General features: G+C 33.9%; 4 protein-coding genes across 6 annotated transcripts; 2 read left to right on the top strand and 2 right to left on the bottom strand.

The window, feature by feature from the left end:
• On the top strand, positions 1,315-3,117 carry LOC105157698 (profilin). The gene is made up of 3 exons (XM_011074143.2): positions 1,315-1,591; positions 2,142-2,279; positions 2,633-3,117. The coding sequence occupies exons 1-3, from the start codon at positions 1,469-1,471 to the stop codon at positions 2,765-2,767; spliced, it is 396 nt and encodes a 131-aa protein (XP_011072445.1). The 5' UTR covers positions 1,315-1,468; the 3' UTR covers positions 2,768-3,117.
• On the top strand, positions 7,798-9,007 carry LOC105157697. The gene is made up of 2 exons (XM_011074142.2): positions 7,798-8,445; positions 8,557-9,007. The coding sequence occupies exons 1-2, from the start codon at positions 8,177-8,179 to the stop codon at positions 8,852-8,854; spliced, it is 567 nt and encodes a 188-aa protein (XP_011072444.1). The 5' UTR covers positions 7,798-8,176; the 3' UTR covers positions 8,855-9,007.
• Positions 8,661-12,296, bottom strand: LOC105157696. Its single transcript, XM_011074141.2, has 3 exons — positions 11,884-12,296; positions 9,654-11,677; positions 8,661-9,470 (listed from the first exon to the last, which is right to left on the bottom strand). The coding sequence occupies exons 1-3, from the start codon at positions 11,948-11,950 to the stop codon at positions 9,381-9,383; spliced, it is 2,181 nt and encodes a 726-aa protein (XP_011072443.1). The 5' UTR covers positions 11,951-12,296; the 3' UTR covers positions 8,661-9,380.
• Positions 17,549-20,740, bottom strand: LOC105157695 (protein IQ-DOMAIN 31). 3 transcript variants are annotated; one of them, XM_020692339.1, is made up of 4 exons: positions 20,724-20,740; positions 19,188-19,561; positions 18,435-18,641; positions 17,549-18,343 (listed from the first exon to the last, which is right to left on the bottom strand). In XM_020692339.1, exons 2-4 carry the CDS (start codon positions 19,539-19,541, stop codon positions 17,744-17,746), a joined length of 1,161 nt encoding a protein of 386 aa, XP_020547998.1. In that variant the 5' UTR covers positions 19,542-19,561; positions 20,724-20,740; the 3' UTR covers positions 17,549-17,743. The 3 variants fall into 3 exon arrangements, with proteins under 3 accessions (XP_020547998.1, XP_011072442.1, XP_020547997.1); XM_011074140.2 differs by lacking the exon at positions 20,724-20,740 and adding an exon at positions 20,268-20,598; XM_020692338.1 differs by lacking the exon at positions 20,724-20,740 and adding an exon at positions 19,676-20,204.

Raw genomic sequence — 21,086 nt, 5'->3', positions numbered from 1 at the left:
AATTCGTAATGTTTAAATGAAAAAATTGATGATAAGTACTCGACCACCGTGTTGGTGGTCTGTACATCTTTCTTATTTGGCCCAAACAATGTAAAAGTTAGAAAATTTATAAACATCACTATGTCCTTAATTTGCAATAATTTATGGTGTGTGGGGGGGGGGGGGGGGGGGGGTACAACCGTTACAACCTACTCATAAATGAAACATCTACAATTGGGCTAATGTCTTTTTAGTTGTTGCTGAGAAAGAGGCCAAGAAATGGGCTTGTTGGTGTAAAAAGGGCCGCTATGTTTGTGGAATGGCGTGAGTTGGGATGGACTCCACACTAGGCCTGTAAATTATTCGAATCGGATCGAATATATCATTGTTCAATTTATTAGAATTATTATCAAACATCAAAAATTATGTTTGCATTGAATTTGATTATCGATCTAATCGAGCTCAAACGAGTTTTAATTTAATCAAATACGAGTCGAGTTGGAACAATTTGATAGTTTTAAGTATATATTATTATTTTTACACTAATTGAGTTGGAACAATTTTTAATTTGTTTTTTCAAGTTTAATTTGTTAAATTTAACAAATAGAGTTGAAACAGGCTTATATAATCATGTATCGAATAATTCGATATACTTTTTAGCCCTACTCAGGACCCCCTCCGGTTCATCAAACATACAACTATGTATAAATATACTCCATGCGTTTAAGTATTGCATACCGGTATTATGCTCCCATTCAAATACATTCATCGGTACCATTCATATCTTTAGTATTTTATGTACTGATTGCATGTATTATGATCATATATTTTAAATTATTACAAATAAAATATGTATCAATTATTTAATTCATCAATACATTAGATATTGAGTGTAATCTACACGACCCACCAAACAAATGGTTCCCATGCACATCAAGCAACTCTTACAACTCAAATCACCAAACCACACAACTTCTTCATAAACACTACTCGGACAGATACATCTTCAAAACAACATACACGAATCAAAATATTAAGCAAATTATTCGATGTTGGATTGAAAATCATTTAATAAAATTGGATTCATCAAATTAAGTTTGAATGTGAAATTTGTTGGATAAAATGTCTGGTTTGAACTGAAAGGAGAAGGTAAAATCTGGGCGTAAACGTGTCCTGCACAGCAATCATGGCTCCCACAAAACCCCCCACGTGAACACCATCCATTGACAACAGACGCTATCACTCCTACTCAACGTGAACGCCACTCATTCAATTCAATTCCATCACGTCAAAATCGGGCAGTAATCATACTCACCCCCATCCCTCCCCATTTTACTGTTATTTATTTCCCACTCTCCGACAACAAAGTTAACAAACCACCTGCGTACACAAAACAACCTTGCATTGCGAGTTGGACTATCGTTTCATATCAAGAACCTACTTTTTATCTTTTCTTTTGTTTTCGGGTCACAGTAAAAACATCGTAACCATGTCGTGGCAGACTTACGTCGACGATCACTTGATGGGCGAGGTGGAAGGTGTTCATCTCACCGCCGCCGCGATCATTGGCCTTGATGGCAGCGTCTGGGCTCAGAGCACCGCCTTCCCCGCGGTGATCTATCCACTTTTCTTTCTCTTCAAAATTTGTGAATGTTGATCAGACCCCACTTGCTATTCCCGTCATAGATTCATCTGTTTATGTTTCCTTGATTTGGTTTTGCATGATTGAATCTTTTTCTGGGCACTGATTCATTCGTCTCAAGATTGTATCTTTGACCTACTCTGGCATTTTCCTATTTACAAGAATGAATATGGGTTAATTTTTGTTCTGAAATCTAAGACAGCTTTAATCGCTTCTCATCTATCATCAAGATTATTTTGTTTTTATTGAACATGGAGGCGTTCTGCCACTGGAATCGATTGTTTGTATGCTTGGTCTCGTAATCCTGTGTCTGCATCCTGATGATAAGGAATCCTGAGGAATGACATTGTTCTCTATTACAAGAATCTTGTTTGCATTGCGGTTTGCTATTGATGTCTGTTGAACTTTTAGTAGTGCATTTCAGAATTCTTCTTATCAAGATTCATGAAATCTACTCAATAAGGGTTGTACACCGTTGGTATGAATCTTTATTGATGGATTTATGCATCTCTCAATGTAGTTCAAACCTGAGGAGGTGAGTAACATTGTGAAGGACTTTGATGAGCCTGGATTCCTTGCCCCTACCGGACTCTTCCTTGGGGGCGCAAAGTATATGGTTATTCAAGGAGAACCCGGCGCTGTAATTCGTGGGAAGAAGGTCCGTCTTATGCTCTATCTATCTTCTTGGATAGTATTACCTGCAGCATACATTTATACTCTGTTGCAAAGTTATGATCATGCCGTATTGTCCGTTGGTACTTTTAACATTTGTAAGTTATGCTATGTGTCTAACTAGTCGATGCACAAGTTCTTACCGGGAACTCAATTGACTATTGTAAGAACGATTCGTCTACCTTCCACAGAGCTTATTCCACCTTAACAAAACCAGCTGGATAACATGGGATTTGATGCCGTCCCTTTATGTCGTATTGATCATTGTAGTCGATTTGATGTGAAGTACATGGCATTTGCATCAACATTCTCATTATTTGGAGATGTGCTTCATTGCAGGGTTCTGGAGGTATAACTGTAAAGAAAACAGGGCAAGCTCTCATTTTTGGCCTCTACGAGGAACCAATGACTCCAGGACAGTGTAACATGGTGGTCGAGAAGATGGGAGACTACCTTATCGACCAGGGCCTGTAGGTCGGTTTTTGCGCACAGGCTGTCGACAGATTTTATTAGTTCTCAGAGTGTTTGTCTTTGCAACCTTCTTCTACTTCGCAAATGCCAATGGATGTGGCAAAGAAGGTTTTGCGGAAGCAATAACTATGATGATCGAGATTGTTGTTTTTTTCTTTGTAGGATTTTAGTTTTTTTTTTTTCCTCTTTCCTTGGATTTTGAGTTATACTATGAGATGGTGTGTTTCTTGTTAGTGATGCTGTTGTGCATCTGCTGAGCACTGGTGGCTGAGTGTGTGTGTGTGTTCTCATTGCCAATGTATTTCTCTTCTCCAATATATATAAGTTTCATTATTTGTTGGACTTTTTACCAATACTTCTATCCTTAATTCTTGCAAATTGCTTCACAACATTCATCTTTTTTCTTTCTTTATTGGAGTAATGCGGCATTAGATCAATACATCAATACGATTAATAATGATGACAAATTACAATAATTCAATGGTGAGATAAACGCTCACGTAAAGTTCGACATATATCCATACATTTGGTGGGATTTGAACCCATGACCTCGAATTTGTTCATGAGACCTTAATTTTAACCTTAACCATTAGGCTAAGACTTCATAGGTCACAACATTCATCTCAATGAGGAAAAACGAGACAAAACATGAGTTTGTCATTGCTTGACATTTACCTCAACTAGATGTAAGTGACAAATTCGATGTATGTGCATATATATTTAAAAAGTATAAATAATTAAATACCATCTATTAAAAGTTTTTATTGCAATAGAAATGATAATATGGAAAGAATTTTGATAAAAAGAAAATAACTTTGAAATATAATATTTGAAGCAAGAGAAAGAAAAAGAAAAATACTAATTAAAAAAAAAGTAATTTTACCATTTATAGATAGGGGAAAAAAATATGAAAGTTAGTAGATGAAAATTCTCTTAAGTGTACTTTTTCTAGTGTAATGATATATTGACTAAGAAATATTTATAACAAATGTATAGAAAGGATTCAAACCTGTAAAATGAATCATTTTTATTGAATTTTAATGCATGATCTTTTATTAGTCATTTGGAACCTCATTAAAATTAAATATTTAATACTAAGTTATTTTTGATTAATTTGTACCAGAAACAACCACATTGTCTAAACAAGCACCATATATAAAAGTATGCACAATTCGATAAATCGATTGAACTGAATTGATATAAGAACTTTGGTTCGTATCAAATACCGAACTGAAAGTTTAATTTAGTGTTCGATAATAAATTTGGAAGAAATTCAATATTCAGTACGGTATCGATATTTGATATTGATATACCATATAATACCTAATACCAGTTCTATTTTAAAAATATACATATTAATTATTTATAAAAAAAATTAAATTTCATATTTATTTATAAAAACTAAATTATTATTTTAATTGATATAAGATTAAGTAATAAATATTAACTTAAAAATTTTGAGAAGTAGGAATCTTTTTTAAAAAAGAAAATCAGCTAATTCGGTAAAATGATCTAAATTTACTTTTTATGTATTAATTATTCTTATAGTAAATATATATTATTCATAATTGAAAAATATATAATTGTTGTTGAATGGATGCGAAGGGCGTTTTGGGTAACAGCCAATCATTTTGACCTAGCAACCCAGAAACCCTAATCGCTTCACATCACTCCTTGGCCGTCATCACCTGTATAAATCAACACCGAAGCAGCCTTCTTCCTCAGTTCTTACCCCAGCAATTCACCTGTAATCTTCGATCACTGTCTTTCTACTTTGTTTTAGTTCTCTCTATTTTCGAATTAGGGTTGGGGGAAGCAAAGCAAATCTGTTGTGCGATCTTCGATCTGTTTTCCTATTTTGAAATTAGGGTTTGAGGAAGAAAAACAGCAGAGAATGTGTGTATCGGCGTTGTGCGATTTCGATCAAAATGCACTATGCTCGAAAGTGCTCTCTGCAACACTGATTAGGGGAAGATGGGCAGTTGTCTTTCACTCTCTTCCATTGAAACTTTTCAACAATCATCTTCCCCACATTACTTGTTCTTCTTCATCTCTTCTCCTTTTCTGCTTGAAATTTTTCTTTTTTTATTTTTCCAATGTCTTTCAATCATGATTTTTGCTTTTTTGTTTTCCTTCTGAATATACTTGATGCATTTATACACCGCAGAAAAGAGTGAGAGTGAGAGAGAGGTGGAAGATGATTTTCATCTATTTTAACTGATTATCAAGAAAACAAAAGATAAGGATCAAAGTTTGGTTGATTAACCCACAACTTAAATGTTTATTTATCACATAGTGTAAATTTTGCAACAAAAAGTAATATAGCCCCTATATTATTCAATTAATAATTTGGCCCAAAATGCGTACTTTCACTTTTTTCAAATTTTTTATAAATTTTTAGTTTATGTTTTGAGTATTTTATTTTACGTTTTAAAAATAAAAATAAAATAAAATAAGTAAATATTTTCTAATTAGAACTGATACACACACATAGCCTGTCCTTTTTTGTTGTGGTTGGTTTTGCACCCCACCCTACAAATCAGAAAACCAGATTGGCACACAGAGTTGTTGGCAAAGGTTACACCCTATGTTCTATGTGCCAGTCCACAGCTCTTTATGTGATGATGGGATAGTTATAAAATGAAATTTATTATAATTATATATAAATTTTTTATAATTTTATAAATTATATTTAATACTTTTTAATATATACTTTCAATAAAATAAATTTATTTGTTAGTAAAATTATCGAAATTAATAAAAAAAAAATGAACAAAAATTTATATTTATTCTTGATTGATACATGACAAATCAAACAAATATGTTTTAACCAAATTATCTTATCACATTCAATCTTAACTCACATAAATGTATAATATTTACGGTAGCAACCTCTGCGGGTGGGTGCATAATATAAAATTTTATTATATTTAATTATAACTAAATAAATATAGATGATTGATAAACTTAATGCAACTTTAAATGTACATGAAAAAAATATATTAATATAACTAATTAATCAAAGAGATTCTTTTTTTGTAAATGAAATCAGTATTAGTAAGGACATTTTTATCAACTCACATTCTGTCTACTAAACAAAGACAATTTATCATTTAACTCATTCATTTTCTTCAATAAATAAAGATAATCTTTAAAGACATTATTTATACTATTATAAAAAAAAAATATTCTATTGTCGTACCAATTTTTAAATATTCAAATATATTATTTAACTCATTCATAATAGTAATTTTAATAATTTTTTAACAATTTTGAGCACTTTTAGATTTTTAAAGTAGTTAATCTGATTAACTTACTAATAATTATTTATAAATTTTAAATATTTTACACAAACATGGAGTGCCCGTATGTACTGCTAATTACTTAAAAAAGGAAAAATGAATAGAATTTTGTGTCTAATAAAAAAAGATGAAAAATTGAAAAAAGATGTCCCCAACCAGGAAACTGACAGTCCAAGTGATAAGCCCAAAATTGTGACTACCTTACACGTCATGTTTAATTTCTTGATAAGGTTATCTATTGAAAGCGATTCAAATATTATTTTTTATCCAAACCAATAAAGTGAATGAATATATGCTTTTCCAAGAATTAAGCCCTTTTCATTTCAAGATTTAATATATTTATACACACTGTAAATAAATAATAATTTTTATAAAAAAAAATAATAATAATAAATTCAACGCTTGTGATAATTAATTATTTATTGAAAAAATATATAAAAACAATAACAAAAATTAGAAAAAGTCAGATGGTCGACCCTCCAATATGTTATATTATTAGATGTGTGAATGTCAAAAACAAAAAGTTGGTCAATTATTACAGTCGGATCCTATGAATGATAATCTTATGATATGATCTATTTTGTAATAAAAATGACATTAAATTCCTAATTTAAAAATATTGGGTGGATATGGGCATCCATCCGTGTCATGCTGATATTGGAACAAACTTGAAAGATGTAACTAGAAAGATGTTTCAATATGGATATTGCTAAGGTTGGCAAGAGACAGACCACCTCAACCTCAGCACTCAGTCAACCCCATCTTTATTCTAATCCAAATCCATTTTCCTTGACAAAAGATTTTGTTAGATTCATAATTTCTTTTGATGTTTGGGCCAACTTCTAATTTTTTATTTTTGAGTAAATTATGACTATTTTTTTTTTATTTTGACGTAATTATGAATACTTTCTTGTTGTTTAGAAATTATAAATTTTCTTCTCAAATGCAAAATAATTATGCAGCTCCTAAATTGCCTAACGAAAATAGTAATTAAAAAAAAATAAATATTTGGAAACATATAAAAAGAGTTTGAGGGTGAGTAAAATAAATCATTAGAGCATATAAGTCCACAAAATTATTTTAAAAAATTCTAAAGATATAAAATGACAGTTTGACCAGATTACAATGAAAATTGGATGAAGACTAATGAAATGAACCTTACAATTAAGGGGTATTTGTAAATATGCCAAAATTTTAGAGAGGTGCCTATAATTTACGTAATTTTTTAAAAAAATATTTGATAAACTTTATAGAAAAACAGAGTTGTTACTATTAATACCGTAATTTTACTTTATTCACAATTTATTTTTTTAAAATAAAAATTAAGATTTTTTAAACTTGTGAGAAATCTTATGAAGTTTTTTTAAATAAATTCAGCCAAAAGCATTTAAAATGGTGAATGAAAATCATTGAAGCTGCGGTATTTTGATATCATGATGGGCATTTTAATAATTTATAAAAATATATATATTTGTGTGGGGGCGATGGGGGATGAGAAGAGGGGTTTGTTTATGGTGTTGGTGGGGTGGGTGAGTAGGAAGGATATGGATGGGGCTTAAATAGCATAGAACTTATCTTGTTCCAAGTAGGGCAAAAATCCTAAAGTCAATCATTCATTTCAAACCATACGAGAAGATAATGTCGAATCTAAAGATAAGGCATCACACTAATAATATATTTCTCTGTCTGAATTCATCAAACTTCTTCAGGGCTACCCTAAAACCACACTTTGCTTCTCCAAAAACACGATGCAACCATGACGACGCGTCGACACGTGTCCTCCATGACCAATCTGCAAGCTCATAGTTTATCCAATCAAGGGTTGTTCTTCTGTCCATTCCTGTTCTCGCCACGTGTCGGCTTCTTACCATTGGTGTCGTAGAAGTTTGATGTTCCCACATGTGATCAAGGAGTCATTGTTCCAGAAGCAAACTAGCCTAATCCACTCATTTTATTTTCTTTTTTAGTATTTGCATGCCCATATATATATGTTTCCTCAGCTTGGTATCCCAAGAGAGAATTCCATGTATTCGTATATCACTGCAAGAAAAGAGAATTTCTTGAGATAGAGATTTCTTGTGGTCTTTTTTTTTTAATATATATTCCGATAATGGCAGAAGCCCAAAGTCATCATCATCGGGAGTTTCAAGATTCATGGTTTGAGTATGAAAAGAAGAACGATGATCATCATGATGAGAAATGCACATCATCAACCTCCACTTCGTCCATAGCGGAAGAATCAATGTTTACTAATGGATCATCATCCATATCTTCATCTGATGATACAGCAGATGATGCATCCTCATCGGCATCGTCTTCGTTTTCGTCCGGTGGAGCTCTGTATGATCTCTCAGAGATCATGCAACAATTGCCCATCAAGTAAGTTGAATTTCTTGTGTGAAAAATCAATCATCTTTTTGGTTCTTGAATTTGTCATCAGCTATTTTAGTGTGGAGGAGTGAATGAATGAAATTGTTGTTGTGTTTGCAGAAGAGGGTTGTCAAAATTCTATCAAGGGAAATCAGAGTCTTTTACATCACTTGCAAGAGTGGGAAGCATTGAAGATCTGGCAAAGAAAGTAATTCCAAACAGAAGGCATCATCTCAAGGCTTCAAAGAGCTATGGGACTGGCTTGAATAATAGCTACAAGCCTTATACTCTCCCTAAGCCCATTATATCCAAGAAAACTACAAGGGGTTCTTCTTTCTCATCATTTCTCAGTAAAAGAGGGAGTTTTGTTACCAGCAAGCCCCCTCTCACTGCTCTACACAAGAATTTGGAATACTAGAGAGAGAGAGAGAGATTGTAAATAACAAGTTTTGTGGTGAGTTTTCTGATTTTTCTTCCATTCTAAGGTAAAAAGTACAGAAGTTAAATACCCTATGACTTGTATTTAAGATGTTTGAAAAGTTCAAAATTTAGCACTTGATTTAACTTTTTAGCCCCACTTTGTGTATACAAAATGGCACAGAAAGCATCAAAGGCACATAAAAAGTGATTCCAATGATCTGGTTTAGTCCACTGTTGTTGGAGATTATTGCACTATGAAATGATATCAGTAATATCACAAAAAAAAGAAAAGGCAAGAATGGAAGGGAGGGAATGAGAACAGCCAGTTTGACAAGCAACTGTAATGAAAATTAGATCAATGAGTGCCATTTAACATAATCAAACAGTTAGTTCCTAAAGAATCCAGGCACAGCAACTAAGTTACATTAGTAGTCAATGAACCTAGTTCAGTGGAAGAGGGAGTGTGGTTTCAGAAACAACCGAGGATGCTGTTTCAGAACCAAAGATCCTAGACTGATCAGAATTCATGGAGACATCACTGTTGCACGATTACGGAGTCGACTGGATCGCCTGACTGGAGTAACTTCGGTTGTGGCATCTCGACTTCTGCCTCCCTGATCAATTCAAAATAGAAATGTCATGATCCAAGCAAGTAAACACTCATATTCAAGAATTGTAGTAGTTTTTGAGTAAAGTTTAACTACTTCATTAGAGTCCAGTAGTTTTGTCCAGCAAAATCGACATAAACATATATGCACACAATTGTGTTAAAACCAACAGACGTAATTTGAAAGTACCTCTTTCTTCAACATCTTCTTCTCAGTTGTAAAGCTTCCATATGAAAGTGAATTAGTAGTAGACTCAAGTGCAGACGGTGGAGTTGGAGCCACAAGCGGTTGAGATAACCAACCGTGCTTGGGGAAAAAAGTGGCATTACTCTCTTCAGATTCAGTTATCTGATACTTGCTACCACAGCTTCTAAGGCTGCTCACTTGTCCAACGACAATTTCTCCGATCAACTCAACGGTTGGTGCGTGGATGTGGTGGGAATTGATTGCAGGAGCTTCTTCTATTACCTGAGATGCTGTAGGTCTAGCGAAGAACTCGATTTTCCTCTGCATAGAAGGCAGCACTGGGGCTGTTTTCTCCTTCACTGCAAACTTATGTGGCTTTGGCACAGGTTCAGATTCTTCATCAGATATGTTTCTTCCTTTCATTGAATGATATATCAAGGCCAGTGGTGTTAAAATTATGGATGCTACAGAAACTCCAACAACAGCTGAGGTGTTCCATCCCGCTTTCTCAATTTCAACTTCATGATCAGATCCGATTTCATCTCCAGAATCCGTCAACTTTTCATGCGATCCAACAAGTTCGTCTAGTGATTCCACAACCCCTTTTGGCTCTTGTGGTGTTTCCTCCTCAGGAACAGATTTCACTGCAAGTTCAAGCTCCTGCAGCTGATTGGAAGCCTCTACTTCCTTATCTAACTCATCAGCATCTTGACTTTTAGCAGTTTGTGCTCCTACCAATTGCCCAAAGATCTCTGTTTCAGGCTCAACCTCACCATCCCCTACAATATCAGTTACTGCTGCTTCAACGTCAGGGACAGTATCCTCATTCAGATCTGAATAAGAAAACTCTACATCCCCATCCAAATCCAAAGGAAAACTACCACCATCTACACTTTCATCCGTTTTTGCACCTGTCAATTGCTCAAACTTCCCAGCTTCAAATTCAAACTCACCAGCCTTTTCAGTTTTATCTTCACTATCCCCAAACACATTTCCAACAACCTCCTCCTCATCACGTACCTCCAAATTTTCCAAATCATCTTCAACCATTTCTACCTCAACTCTCTCTTCAGTTCCCCCGTTATCATCTTCATCAATTTCTTCCTCCTCAACCTCACCATAATTATCTCCATCTTCCACTCCCAATGAACCAGAATCATGCATTTTCATAATGATGACTTCAAGTGTTTGGTTCTTGATCATAAGATAACCGTCTTTTAGATTCCAAATAGCTCGCTGAGTTGGTGAAGGAGTTGGAGAGTTCATAGAACAAATGTATGAGGTTGAAAATAAACAAGCAATCAAAGTAAGGACAATTTTTAATATTCCTTTGAGACACCATCTTCTCTCCTCTTCAACTTCTTCTTCGTCGTCCTCGTCCTCCTCACAATCATCACTGATAATCTCAACTTCTTTTTCCTCGTCCTCCTCACAATCATCACCAATAATTTCATCCTCTTCATCATTCTTCAGCTTCACAACACTTTCTTCAGGAGGGGAAAAAGAAGAGTTTTTAATTTCTTGTGCTGATGACCCTTCTTCACCACTAACCTCCTTAGAGTCAACGGAGCTAATCAAGTCCTCTCTGCCCTCTTTTTCTAGCCTGTCTAAAATCTCACGCCTCCTGTTCGGATTAAAACGCAAATACTTAGGCCTTGGGGAGAGGTAATTCTTCACAGGGTCATAAACATTTGAAGACAAATCACCTAAAAGATTCGTATCCTCATCATCACTAGGCTCACATGAATTATTCTGCAACGAAACAACCCCAGATGGGGATCGATCAAAGTGACTAACACTTGAATTTCTGGGACTTCTTTTCATCTCAAAATTGGACATTTTGTGAACTTGAGCATCACAAGGGGTTGAATTTTCATTCCTATCAGCTAAGATTTTCTTTCTTGGAGGTGCAGCCTTGGAAGCTGCAGATATTGTGGGTGACATGAAATTCTTTCCACACACTTCCTTGTGGTTTTGAAACTTGGGAATCATTTGATCTTGACTTGAATCATTCTCATTATTCTCCCCTGAACACAAAACCAAATTAACATTCCTGTTTCAGAAAAAATCTGATCTTGGAGAAACCCCAACTCAAGCAAATATCGCATAACATGTTTAGTTTCTTACACAAAAGGAAAGCGACAAGAAAGCGACAAGAAAAACACATAAATTCAAGAATTACAAACTTCTCAGTGTGTGTACTGTGTGAAAGAAAAGGCTTCATTTTTCATACCAGTAGATGAGTGTTTGGGACTTGCAGCAGCTTTTGATGGAGAGAAGCCTTTTTTAGAACCCTCCATTTCCTTCCTTGTTCAAGATTTCTTCACTTCACCTACCAGGGTTTCTTACTTCTCAATTGGAGGGAGATGGGATTGTTATGATCATTTGAAGTACTGTAGGAAGAGATAAAGTGACCGTTGGGACTTCGGAGTTTGAATTCGGTGCTTCTTGACCGTTGGAGAATTGAACCTTTCACGTGCCAATTGGCTCATTCCATAACAAAATATTAAATAACATACTTTATTATTTATTTTCATAAAACCAATTAAATTTAATTGCCTTTTTTACTAAAAAAATAAAAAAAAAATGATCCATCTATTCATACTTCACGTTGCTTTGCCCACATGGATAGCGTGAAATTGTTCAAGTTAAAAATGTGACAGGTCAAATCTTGATAAACGAAAAGTTCGTGCATAAATTTTTTATCCCACTTCCAATTTTAGGCTCTAATGTACGTGCTATACAAAATTTGAAGTAAATTTTTTGACGGAAATTTTATTTTTTTATTTTTTATTTTTGCACATGCACACTTAATACACATACACACATAAAAAATTTGAACACGATACCTTCCATAAAAGAATCTTGTGTCCAAACTATTAAACTTAGAACAGTGTCTAGGGAACTCGTGGGCATTTAAATACTTGAAGTTGATGGGTTTACTCTACTCTCTTATTGGGCTGGAATCTAAATTTTTTTTAATGAGCTTTCTTTGATTAAAAGGCTCAACTGGCCCAAGCCCAATTTTATATCTTTTTAATTAATTAGGTATGTTAATAATTTTCTACTCATATTTTTTTAAACTTAATTTTTTATTCTCTATAATGCATGAATACTTTAGAAAATTATTCGGTGTAGTCTGGAGCACAGACACGTCTCAATTGCAGTGTTGGGTATGGACACGCTTCCGTCACGTGTTAGACATAGTATTCGCGTCTCCAAAATAAAAATACAAAAGACATGTCAGACATATTTGAGATTTTTTTTTTATGATCTAAAAAAAAATGGGTTAAGATTGAAGAAAAAAGAAAAAGAGTTCACTTCTCATATGAAGTAATTTATCTTAATATTTTTTGTATTGTATATTTTAATTTTATAAAAAATTAAATATATATTATATAGTTGTGTCAGTATTGTACCGTATTTGAACTTTTTAAAAATTTTATATCTTTGTATCGTGTCGTATTGTATTCGTATTGCGGTATCAATGTCCATACATGAGAGATTATTCCTTTCATTTACTTGTCTTTTTTATTGAATTAAATATATACAATAAAGAATTAAATTGTGCACTCACATAGTATTACTCATGGGGATAAATATTTGAAGGGTAACATATATAATACATAACTAACACTTAAAAGGCTAGGCATGGAAATCTTGACCACTATACATTGAATAAATAATAATAATAATAATAATTGAAGCTTAGCATTCAACAGAGTATAGTGCAGTGCACATGAGGACCCCAACTCTAGTTTTTAGAAATTAATTAATTAACCCATTAATTAATTTCCTAGGTTTCACCCCACCCCCACCCCCCTCTCTCTCTCTATTCACATCTTTCCCAATATATATATATAGATAGGCTAATTAAGTTCTAGGGTTCTTAATTTTCTCCACAATTCCAAAAATATCCATCTTCTCAAAGTGAAATGCCACCTTCCAAGAAGCTCATTCATTTGTTTTCCCTTTCAAAGTTTGCAAGAATTTCATTAAATTATTAGGACTGTGAAATTAATGCCCTATTTGACCAAAAAAAAGAAAACAAAAAAAACATCCCTTATATTCAAATTATTCTTATTCTTTTATCAATTCTCCACCTTTTTTATTAGATGCAATTCATTACATTTAGGGATAATTACATTGTGTTTCCATGAGTTTTACAGTAATTATACATAAATTTTTTGTGATTAGAAAAATTACATCTAGTAATCATGATGTCCGTTTGTATATATCTAATAAATAGATCCATTTATTAGTCAAAATCCATCAAGTCAATCGATATTAGTAAAAAAATCAAATGAAAATTTATATTTTCCCCTAGTTGACTTATTACTTACTTATTGCATGTCAAATATATATTTTCTGACCAAAGTACGTTATAACAGTGAATATTCTTCACATGCATTATCGTGTGGAGATGTATAAGTGTAGTTTGATCAGAAAAGATCTGTTTGAAATGCAATAGACCAATAATAAGTCAGTTGGGGATAAATATAGATTTTCAATCAATTGTTTTGTTAATATAAGTAAATTCGATAATTTTTTACTAACGAAAATGTCTATTTGTTGGGGGGGGGGGGAAAAAATAAACGTTAAAGACACTAAATATAATTTTTCAAACTACAAGGGGTCTATGTGTAATTACTCTGCATTGACTTATTAATGACTTATTGCAGGTCAAATAAATTTTTCTGAATTAAATTATGAATTTTGCCATAAAGATTTATTTGACTTGCATAAATCTGTAAATTTTGACTAGCAAATGGATTTATTTATTTGACAGAAGTAAAGTAATAGATGTAATTTTTCAAACTATAAGGGGTTAATCTGAATTTGCGTCATGAGTTGTTTATTAATTAGTTATGGGATCTCAACCTTACGACTTAACTAGTATATGGTTGGTTGGCCCACACATTCTTTTTCAAAATTCAAAGTTTTTCAAACTAGCTACTAAATGGGAGTGTAAAAAAATATATATTAATCACCTCGATTTACATTAAATAAACCTACTTAGTGGTTAATCCATTTTTAAATACCCAACAAATCCCCTTAGATCTTCAGATAGTCTATTTTAATACTGCATAATTTATTGTTATTCTTGAATCTCTTGACAATTTTTCTTGATGATGATCATTTTAAATGTTGAAATCTTAAATATTTGTGATGTGATGACGATATCATTACCGATTGACAACCCACTAATCACATCCCATGTTATTCTCGAGAAATGTGTCTGTCATATAAAATTAAAAATTAGTGTTTGAATCAAACAAGACATACCAGTCGATTAGGGTTTAACGTTTTCTATTATTTTAATTTTTTTTCAATTTGGTGGTTTAATTTTAATCTTTTATCATAGTTATTTAAAAACTTGAGGTTGTCTTAAGAAATTATCATAAGTTGAAGGATCAAAACTATAAATTTTTGTATCAATCTTTAAAGAAATATGATGGAAAAATTTGATTCGTGTAAGAGTGGGACCTAAGTGGCATTATGATAAAAAGAGCATGGGCAATATTGAGAACCAAGATTAATGTCCAAGACATGCAATAAAGGTGACCCTTATCAACTCGATACAAGAGATGTACAAGATAATGTTTGAGGTAGGACATGATATTGCAGTCAAAGAAGCACAATTACCAAAACAACCTCAACATTATGTCTTTTACCAAGTACAGTACTTCAAGAAAGGGAAAATCCAAATCAAAAATCAAAAATCAAAAATAAAAAAGTCCCATATGATGCAAGCAAGAAAGCCCACAAGTTTCAAGAGATCCCCCCCAAACACATCACAACAAAGATCAAATCAAACCCTAATCATTACTCACAAAGAATTTAAATATCCCATCTCCACCAATCACATTTGAGTATTTTCCTCAACTTTAAACCTCAAAAGATGCCACGTGTCCTCCAAATTTAAAAAGTTAATAACATTAAAAGTTGGAAAAAGAATTGTTGGGTTGTGAAAAAAAAAAAAAAAAGAAGAGGTAAGAAAGATAAAGATGGTACCTTCTGTACATTTTATCCAAAAGAGAATCTATTTTTTTTTTACCTTTTCCAAGAAAAGATAAATAAAATATTCAACCTTTTCTTTGAACATATATATTTTTCCCCTTTTTGTTTGAAATTTTAGTACACAACATTTGTCGTGGAAAGTACTATGATTAAACAAGGAATAATGTTTTGTTTGAAATTTAGTACACAACATTTGTTGTGGAAATTACTATGATTAAACAAGGAATAATGATGTCTTATCCATAGGCATTTATTTTGTATTTTGGTTTGTTTTAGAATTCTCCTTATTCTATGAACCATATTGCAAATATAGCAAGTCCATGAATTGTCCTCAGATAAAGATTATTGAGCAAATTTGTATATGTGGGAATCACATTAAACGATGTAAAATAGATAAAACACGTTTTTAGGTTTCTGCCAAAATGATCAAACCACTTCAAGAATTTACAGATGTCTTACCTTCAACTGACCCAATAGAATACATAGTCCCTATATTCGATATGTAATACTTTGGAGTTAGTTTTTATATTGATTTTACTAATTTAAATATCGAAAGATTATAATTGAGAATTACCCAATTATTATTTTTTTTTTTTTGGTAAATGTAAGTTTCATTAATAAAACAAGATCATACAGTACAAAAGTGCTCAACTGGTGGTTTATCCCCCGACAGGCCAAGGAATACGCCATAATCTATATAACGCACATGAACTAACAGAACGAGATAAATTAACACTGATAATCCTCTGTCTAATATCTTCCACAATAATGGTGGCTATGGTATTCGGTGGTTGCTCCGTATGCTCAAAGCGTCTCAAATTTCGTTCCCTTCAAATGCGGTACCAATTATATTATTTTTACCAATCTTTGTGAGTGCACATACACCTCCATTAGTCCATCAACCTAAAACTGAGTCAAAAACAAATTTACTTACTTGACCCTTAATTTAAAATCGTATCAGTGTAGTTAATGAGATTATCAGTCAGCAATGGTTTATACCCATTCTTTCAAAATTTTATATTACTGTTAAAAAAAAAACAAAAAAAAAGTGGAGAGTAGGAAATGAATTTGGGGGTAGTGGAGGGTATTTAGGACATAAAATTTGAAATGGGTGTTTGTAATGTGATGTGTCTACCGTTGGTGTTGTGCAAACAGAAGAATATTCTTTCGTAATTGTGGATGGAATAAGTTGAGACTGTCATGTTGCAAAAACAAACATGGCTCGAAAATTGTGCCCCCTCTTTGTGTGCATCCCAAAATATACATAAGATGGCCTATTTTACCGTCACCAACCCACATCACATGATGCATCTTTCATTATTCACAACATAAATTAGTGGGAGCGGGAAATTATTATTTAAATTATATATTATATGAATGTCGAACGTTACACGTTAATATTATAATTAGTTATAGTATACGTTCGTTTTGAATCTATAACGTACATCTTTAGCATTTATTGAAGTTTAGTTGAAATGAGATCAATTTCGTAATCAAGTTCGAGCGCTTGTATTTAAATTTTGGCTCTTTTTTTCTTTTTTGATGATATACAATGCAAACTTGTAGTTCAGGTAAAAATAACGTTTGACAAGACGACATTATGTATCATATCTTGATGCTTCATATGAGTAGATGTTATTACGAATTATTTAAAATTACACAAATTTACAATGAGCATCCCTAAAGTTTGTCATAGTTACAAATATATCATCATTTGAAAAATAACAAATACCTCCTTAAAATAAATGCTTGTCTAAGGGAAGTTTTTGTTAGATGACCGTTAATTTTTTAAGGGGATATTTATAATTTTTAAATCAATCGATTGTAGTTTACCCTTAAATTAAAATTTAAGTACCATTGTATAAGAGAAGGTGAAAAAGATAAAAGAAAAATTAATTTCTTCACTAGACTTGCTCAACATAATTTTGTCAAGAAAATTTACACAAGTACTCTATTCTATTCTATTACTTGTGGACACAAACATAGGAAAAGAGAGGGACATAGAGAAGGTAACATGTTGGATCCTTCTTCTCTATAGACATAACCCATATGCAATAAAAAGACAGCCTAAATTAGTTTTCCTGAAGTTCATAATCTTCTTGAACTTGAGAACATGGCTTATGCATTCTAACACCACTGAAACTTGTTCGTGATGCCATGATTTCGTTCAACGAAAGCCTCTTCTTCGGGCCCAATTCGGGCCTCTGCTTGGGGGCGCTCTGGGACCTCAGCTTTGCCCTGAATGACTGCGTGTTAGCCATGTAGTTAGGGCAGTTTGAGTACGGCCTAAAGAAGCTGTCTCCACACACACTCTTGGATGGTGTGACTGGTGCGTAGGCCCGGCCGGAGCAACCAAACCTAGGAGTGTTTTGGGCTGTTGGGAACTTATAATCTTCTGTGATGAAGCCCCAGTCGAAATCTTGGAGGTGGCGACAGTCGGGGATCGATAACCGAGCAGGGACTGGACATGGAAGAGGTGATGATATTGCCTGGTAGTACTGATCATCGCCATACTCTGACATGCAAGTGTTGATTCTTCGAGACCTTGATTTGGGCCGGCAGGTGTCGATCTCCACTATTTTTGGGCTTTCATCAAATGCGTTGAGAGAGGGATCATAAGAAGCTGAGAGCCTCTTGCTATGAAATTCACTCCTGTTTTCATCAAACCTCTCCTGCAAATTTAACACAAAAACCATAATGAATACTTAACATAATTACAAGAAACTGAAACCTTTCTCCAAGAACTCAAAACGTCAGTCTTACAATGGACTTTCTTGCTCTCATTTCCGGTTGGAATCTGCAATCAGCACTTATCGATCGCCGGGCCCTCTGGGACCGAACCGCAGCTTGAGCCCGGATAAGAGCTTGCATGCTGTGAAGCGTAGCAGCTGCACGCTTCCTCACAAGGTAGCCTCTAACAAGGGCCTGCAGTTTCACCAGCCCTTTCAGAGCCCTCAGTGCTTTTCGGGCCTGTCAGATATTCTAGATCAAATTAGCAATATTACCAATTTTTCCAGGTTTTTACTACAAACTTACTACAGAAATAGCATTACTTACACACTCAACACCAAATTCAAACTGCAAAAATTCAAAATTTCAAAATAGAGTTTCCCAGAAAAGAAGGTTCAATGATGCATGAAGATTACAGTACTGAGAAGCAATGTAATAATTAGACAAGACAGCAAATTAAAAATGGAAGACAGTGGTTTGTTTGATTAGAATGTTGGAATTACAGTTTGCTGACATTTCAAGCAAAACAGAAGGACATGGAATTCAATATCATAATTATTGTCTTTTGTCCAATACTTGAATTCGACAGGAAAAATTTTTCAAAATCCAGACTAGAAAACAACAGATACTATTGCACTTACCTAGTACATACATGTTCAAACAAATTTGAATTCAAGAACTTAAAAACAAGGGCCAAGAATGAATTGAAACTGAATCCCATCATAACCATCCAAGATTTCAAGAAATCAGACAAACAATCAGGTGAAAAAATCGAATCCCACTTACCAAATAACCTCTAAACACTGTCTGAATCTTGACAGCAGCGCATCTCTCTCTGCCGCCAGTAAGCAAAGCTCCTTTCCCCTGGCTGGTCAGCCTGACAACAGCCGCTGCAGCCACCGCAATCGCATGCTTATTCTGTTCCTTCTCCGTCTCAGCAATGTAAGACCTCAGCCACGCCGTTTCGGCTGCCGGAATATTCACAGGAATCTGACTCAGCCCGTCTGAATCTTTCCCTGACTTAGCAAAACTCCACCGTCTTTTCTCCTTTTTCTCACTAAAATGTGAATTGCTTTCCACATTTTCTTTGTCTTTCTTCATCCCAAGCAGCCCCCTCAACCACCTCGTAGCTTTTCCCATCTCTACCTTAAATTTCTCACCTTCAAGAGTCGAGAATGAGAGGAAAAGACAGTGATGTTACTATGTATTTTTACAAGGATAATGACAGAATGTATATGAAAGAGTACTATGAGGAGGACACTTGGAATCTTTACATGTCGTGAGCAGAGAAACTGATGAGGATGAACAGAAGACAGTGTGGAGGAAATGGTTTTACAAATGGCATCAAACCTTAAAATAGTGCAGTGATAAAGATTGTCTTTTTTTTTTTTTTTTTGGTTCAGCTTTAATTTTTGAAAAATTTCTCCATCTGACAGAACCTCGTGAGGAACTGTATTACAAGACAAAAAGGCATCACAGAGAGGAAAGAATTTTAAAATGGATAAAATAATGGGATAAAGATGAAAAGGGTGGAACTTTCACCAACCATACATACAAGAAATTACAGACAAAATCATGGGAAAAGTTTGAATGAAAAGAGTGTAATAATCACTACAGCAAGAGGCTCCAACACTTCTAAAAATCAAGAAAAGGGCAAAACAGCAATTGAAACTTCCATTTCCACCAATCAGAAGCTCACCAGGAAACCATAATCATAATCATTTCTAGCACAAACACAAATTCAAGAGACTGTCACCACTATTTACACAGTCAAACAAACAGATTTTTCTCCTCCAAAATTCAAGAAAAGTAATGTAAAAATAATCAAATGTTTCTTGAAAAAAGCTACTCAAACGAAGAACACACCTTTTCAAATTCAAAAAGGCCCTCAAAGATCTCGACTTTCTTCCTATCAGAAACCCACAAAACCACTTACACAAACCCTACTACAACACTCTCTCTCTCTCTCTCTCTCTCTCTCTCTCTAACTTTCTGGAGCAACGTGTACTGAAGAATGAGAAAAATATACTATACTAAGGCCTCTCAACCACTGAGACAATATGTAGATCTCTTTCCTTCTTTAAAATCTTTTGAACTCACATTAATGTCTGTTCAGTTTCCTCTCCTTAAAGTCAACAGAACCATTATGAGTCTTTTTACCATAGGTTGCATCTGTACAAACTCTCAGTCTTCTCCTGCCATATCACTTTCAACTTCTATAGCCCTTTTTTATGAAACTTGTTTCTGATAGTTTATGATATTTTCCTACTGTTATATGGTACTGCTCTCTTCTTCTCTTAGCCCCACAATAAAAGCACTTACCAAATCAAAGTTGTTAAATTGGATGGCTTCTCCTCTGTACTATCCTAAAGAAACGCTTATAGGCAAATCTTGTGGACTTGGGACCGCGCTTTATTTGCGTTGACCCCTTTGGGTTGATTTTGCTCAGAGATCTCTGCCTTTTCTACCGCAGAAAATCTCTGTTGAGATGTGGCTGTGAAGGGAGTGATGGTGGCTTGGTGAAAATCTTGAAATTTGTGATGGGCTTTATTGCAATTAATAATAGTTTTGGGGTTGTTGCGATATTAATTTCTTGCGTCCTTGAACTAGGGAGGTATATACTTTTAGTAATCTACGACGATTGCTGGACTTGGCGGATATCGATTCCCTTTGATTTTGAAAATA

Source organism: Sesamum indicum, linkage group LG3 (assembly GCF_000512975.1).
Source record: "Sesamum indicum cultivar Zhongzhi No. 13 linkage group LG3, S_indicum_v1.0, whole genome shotgun sequence".
NCBI classification, from domain to species: Eukaryota; Viridiplantae; Streptophyta; class Magnoliopsida; order Lamiales; family Pedaliaceae; genus Sesamum; species Sesamum indicum.
This window is presented reverse-complemented; position numbering and strand designations above follow the sequence as displayed.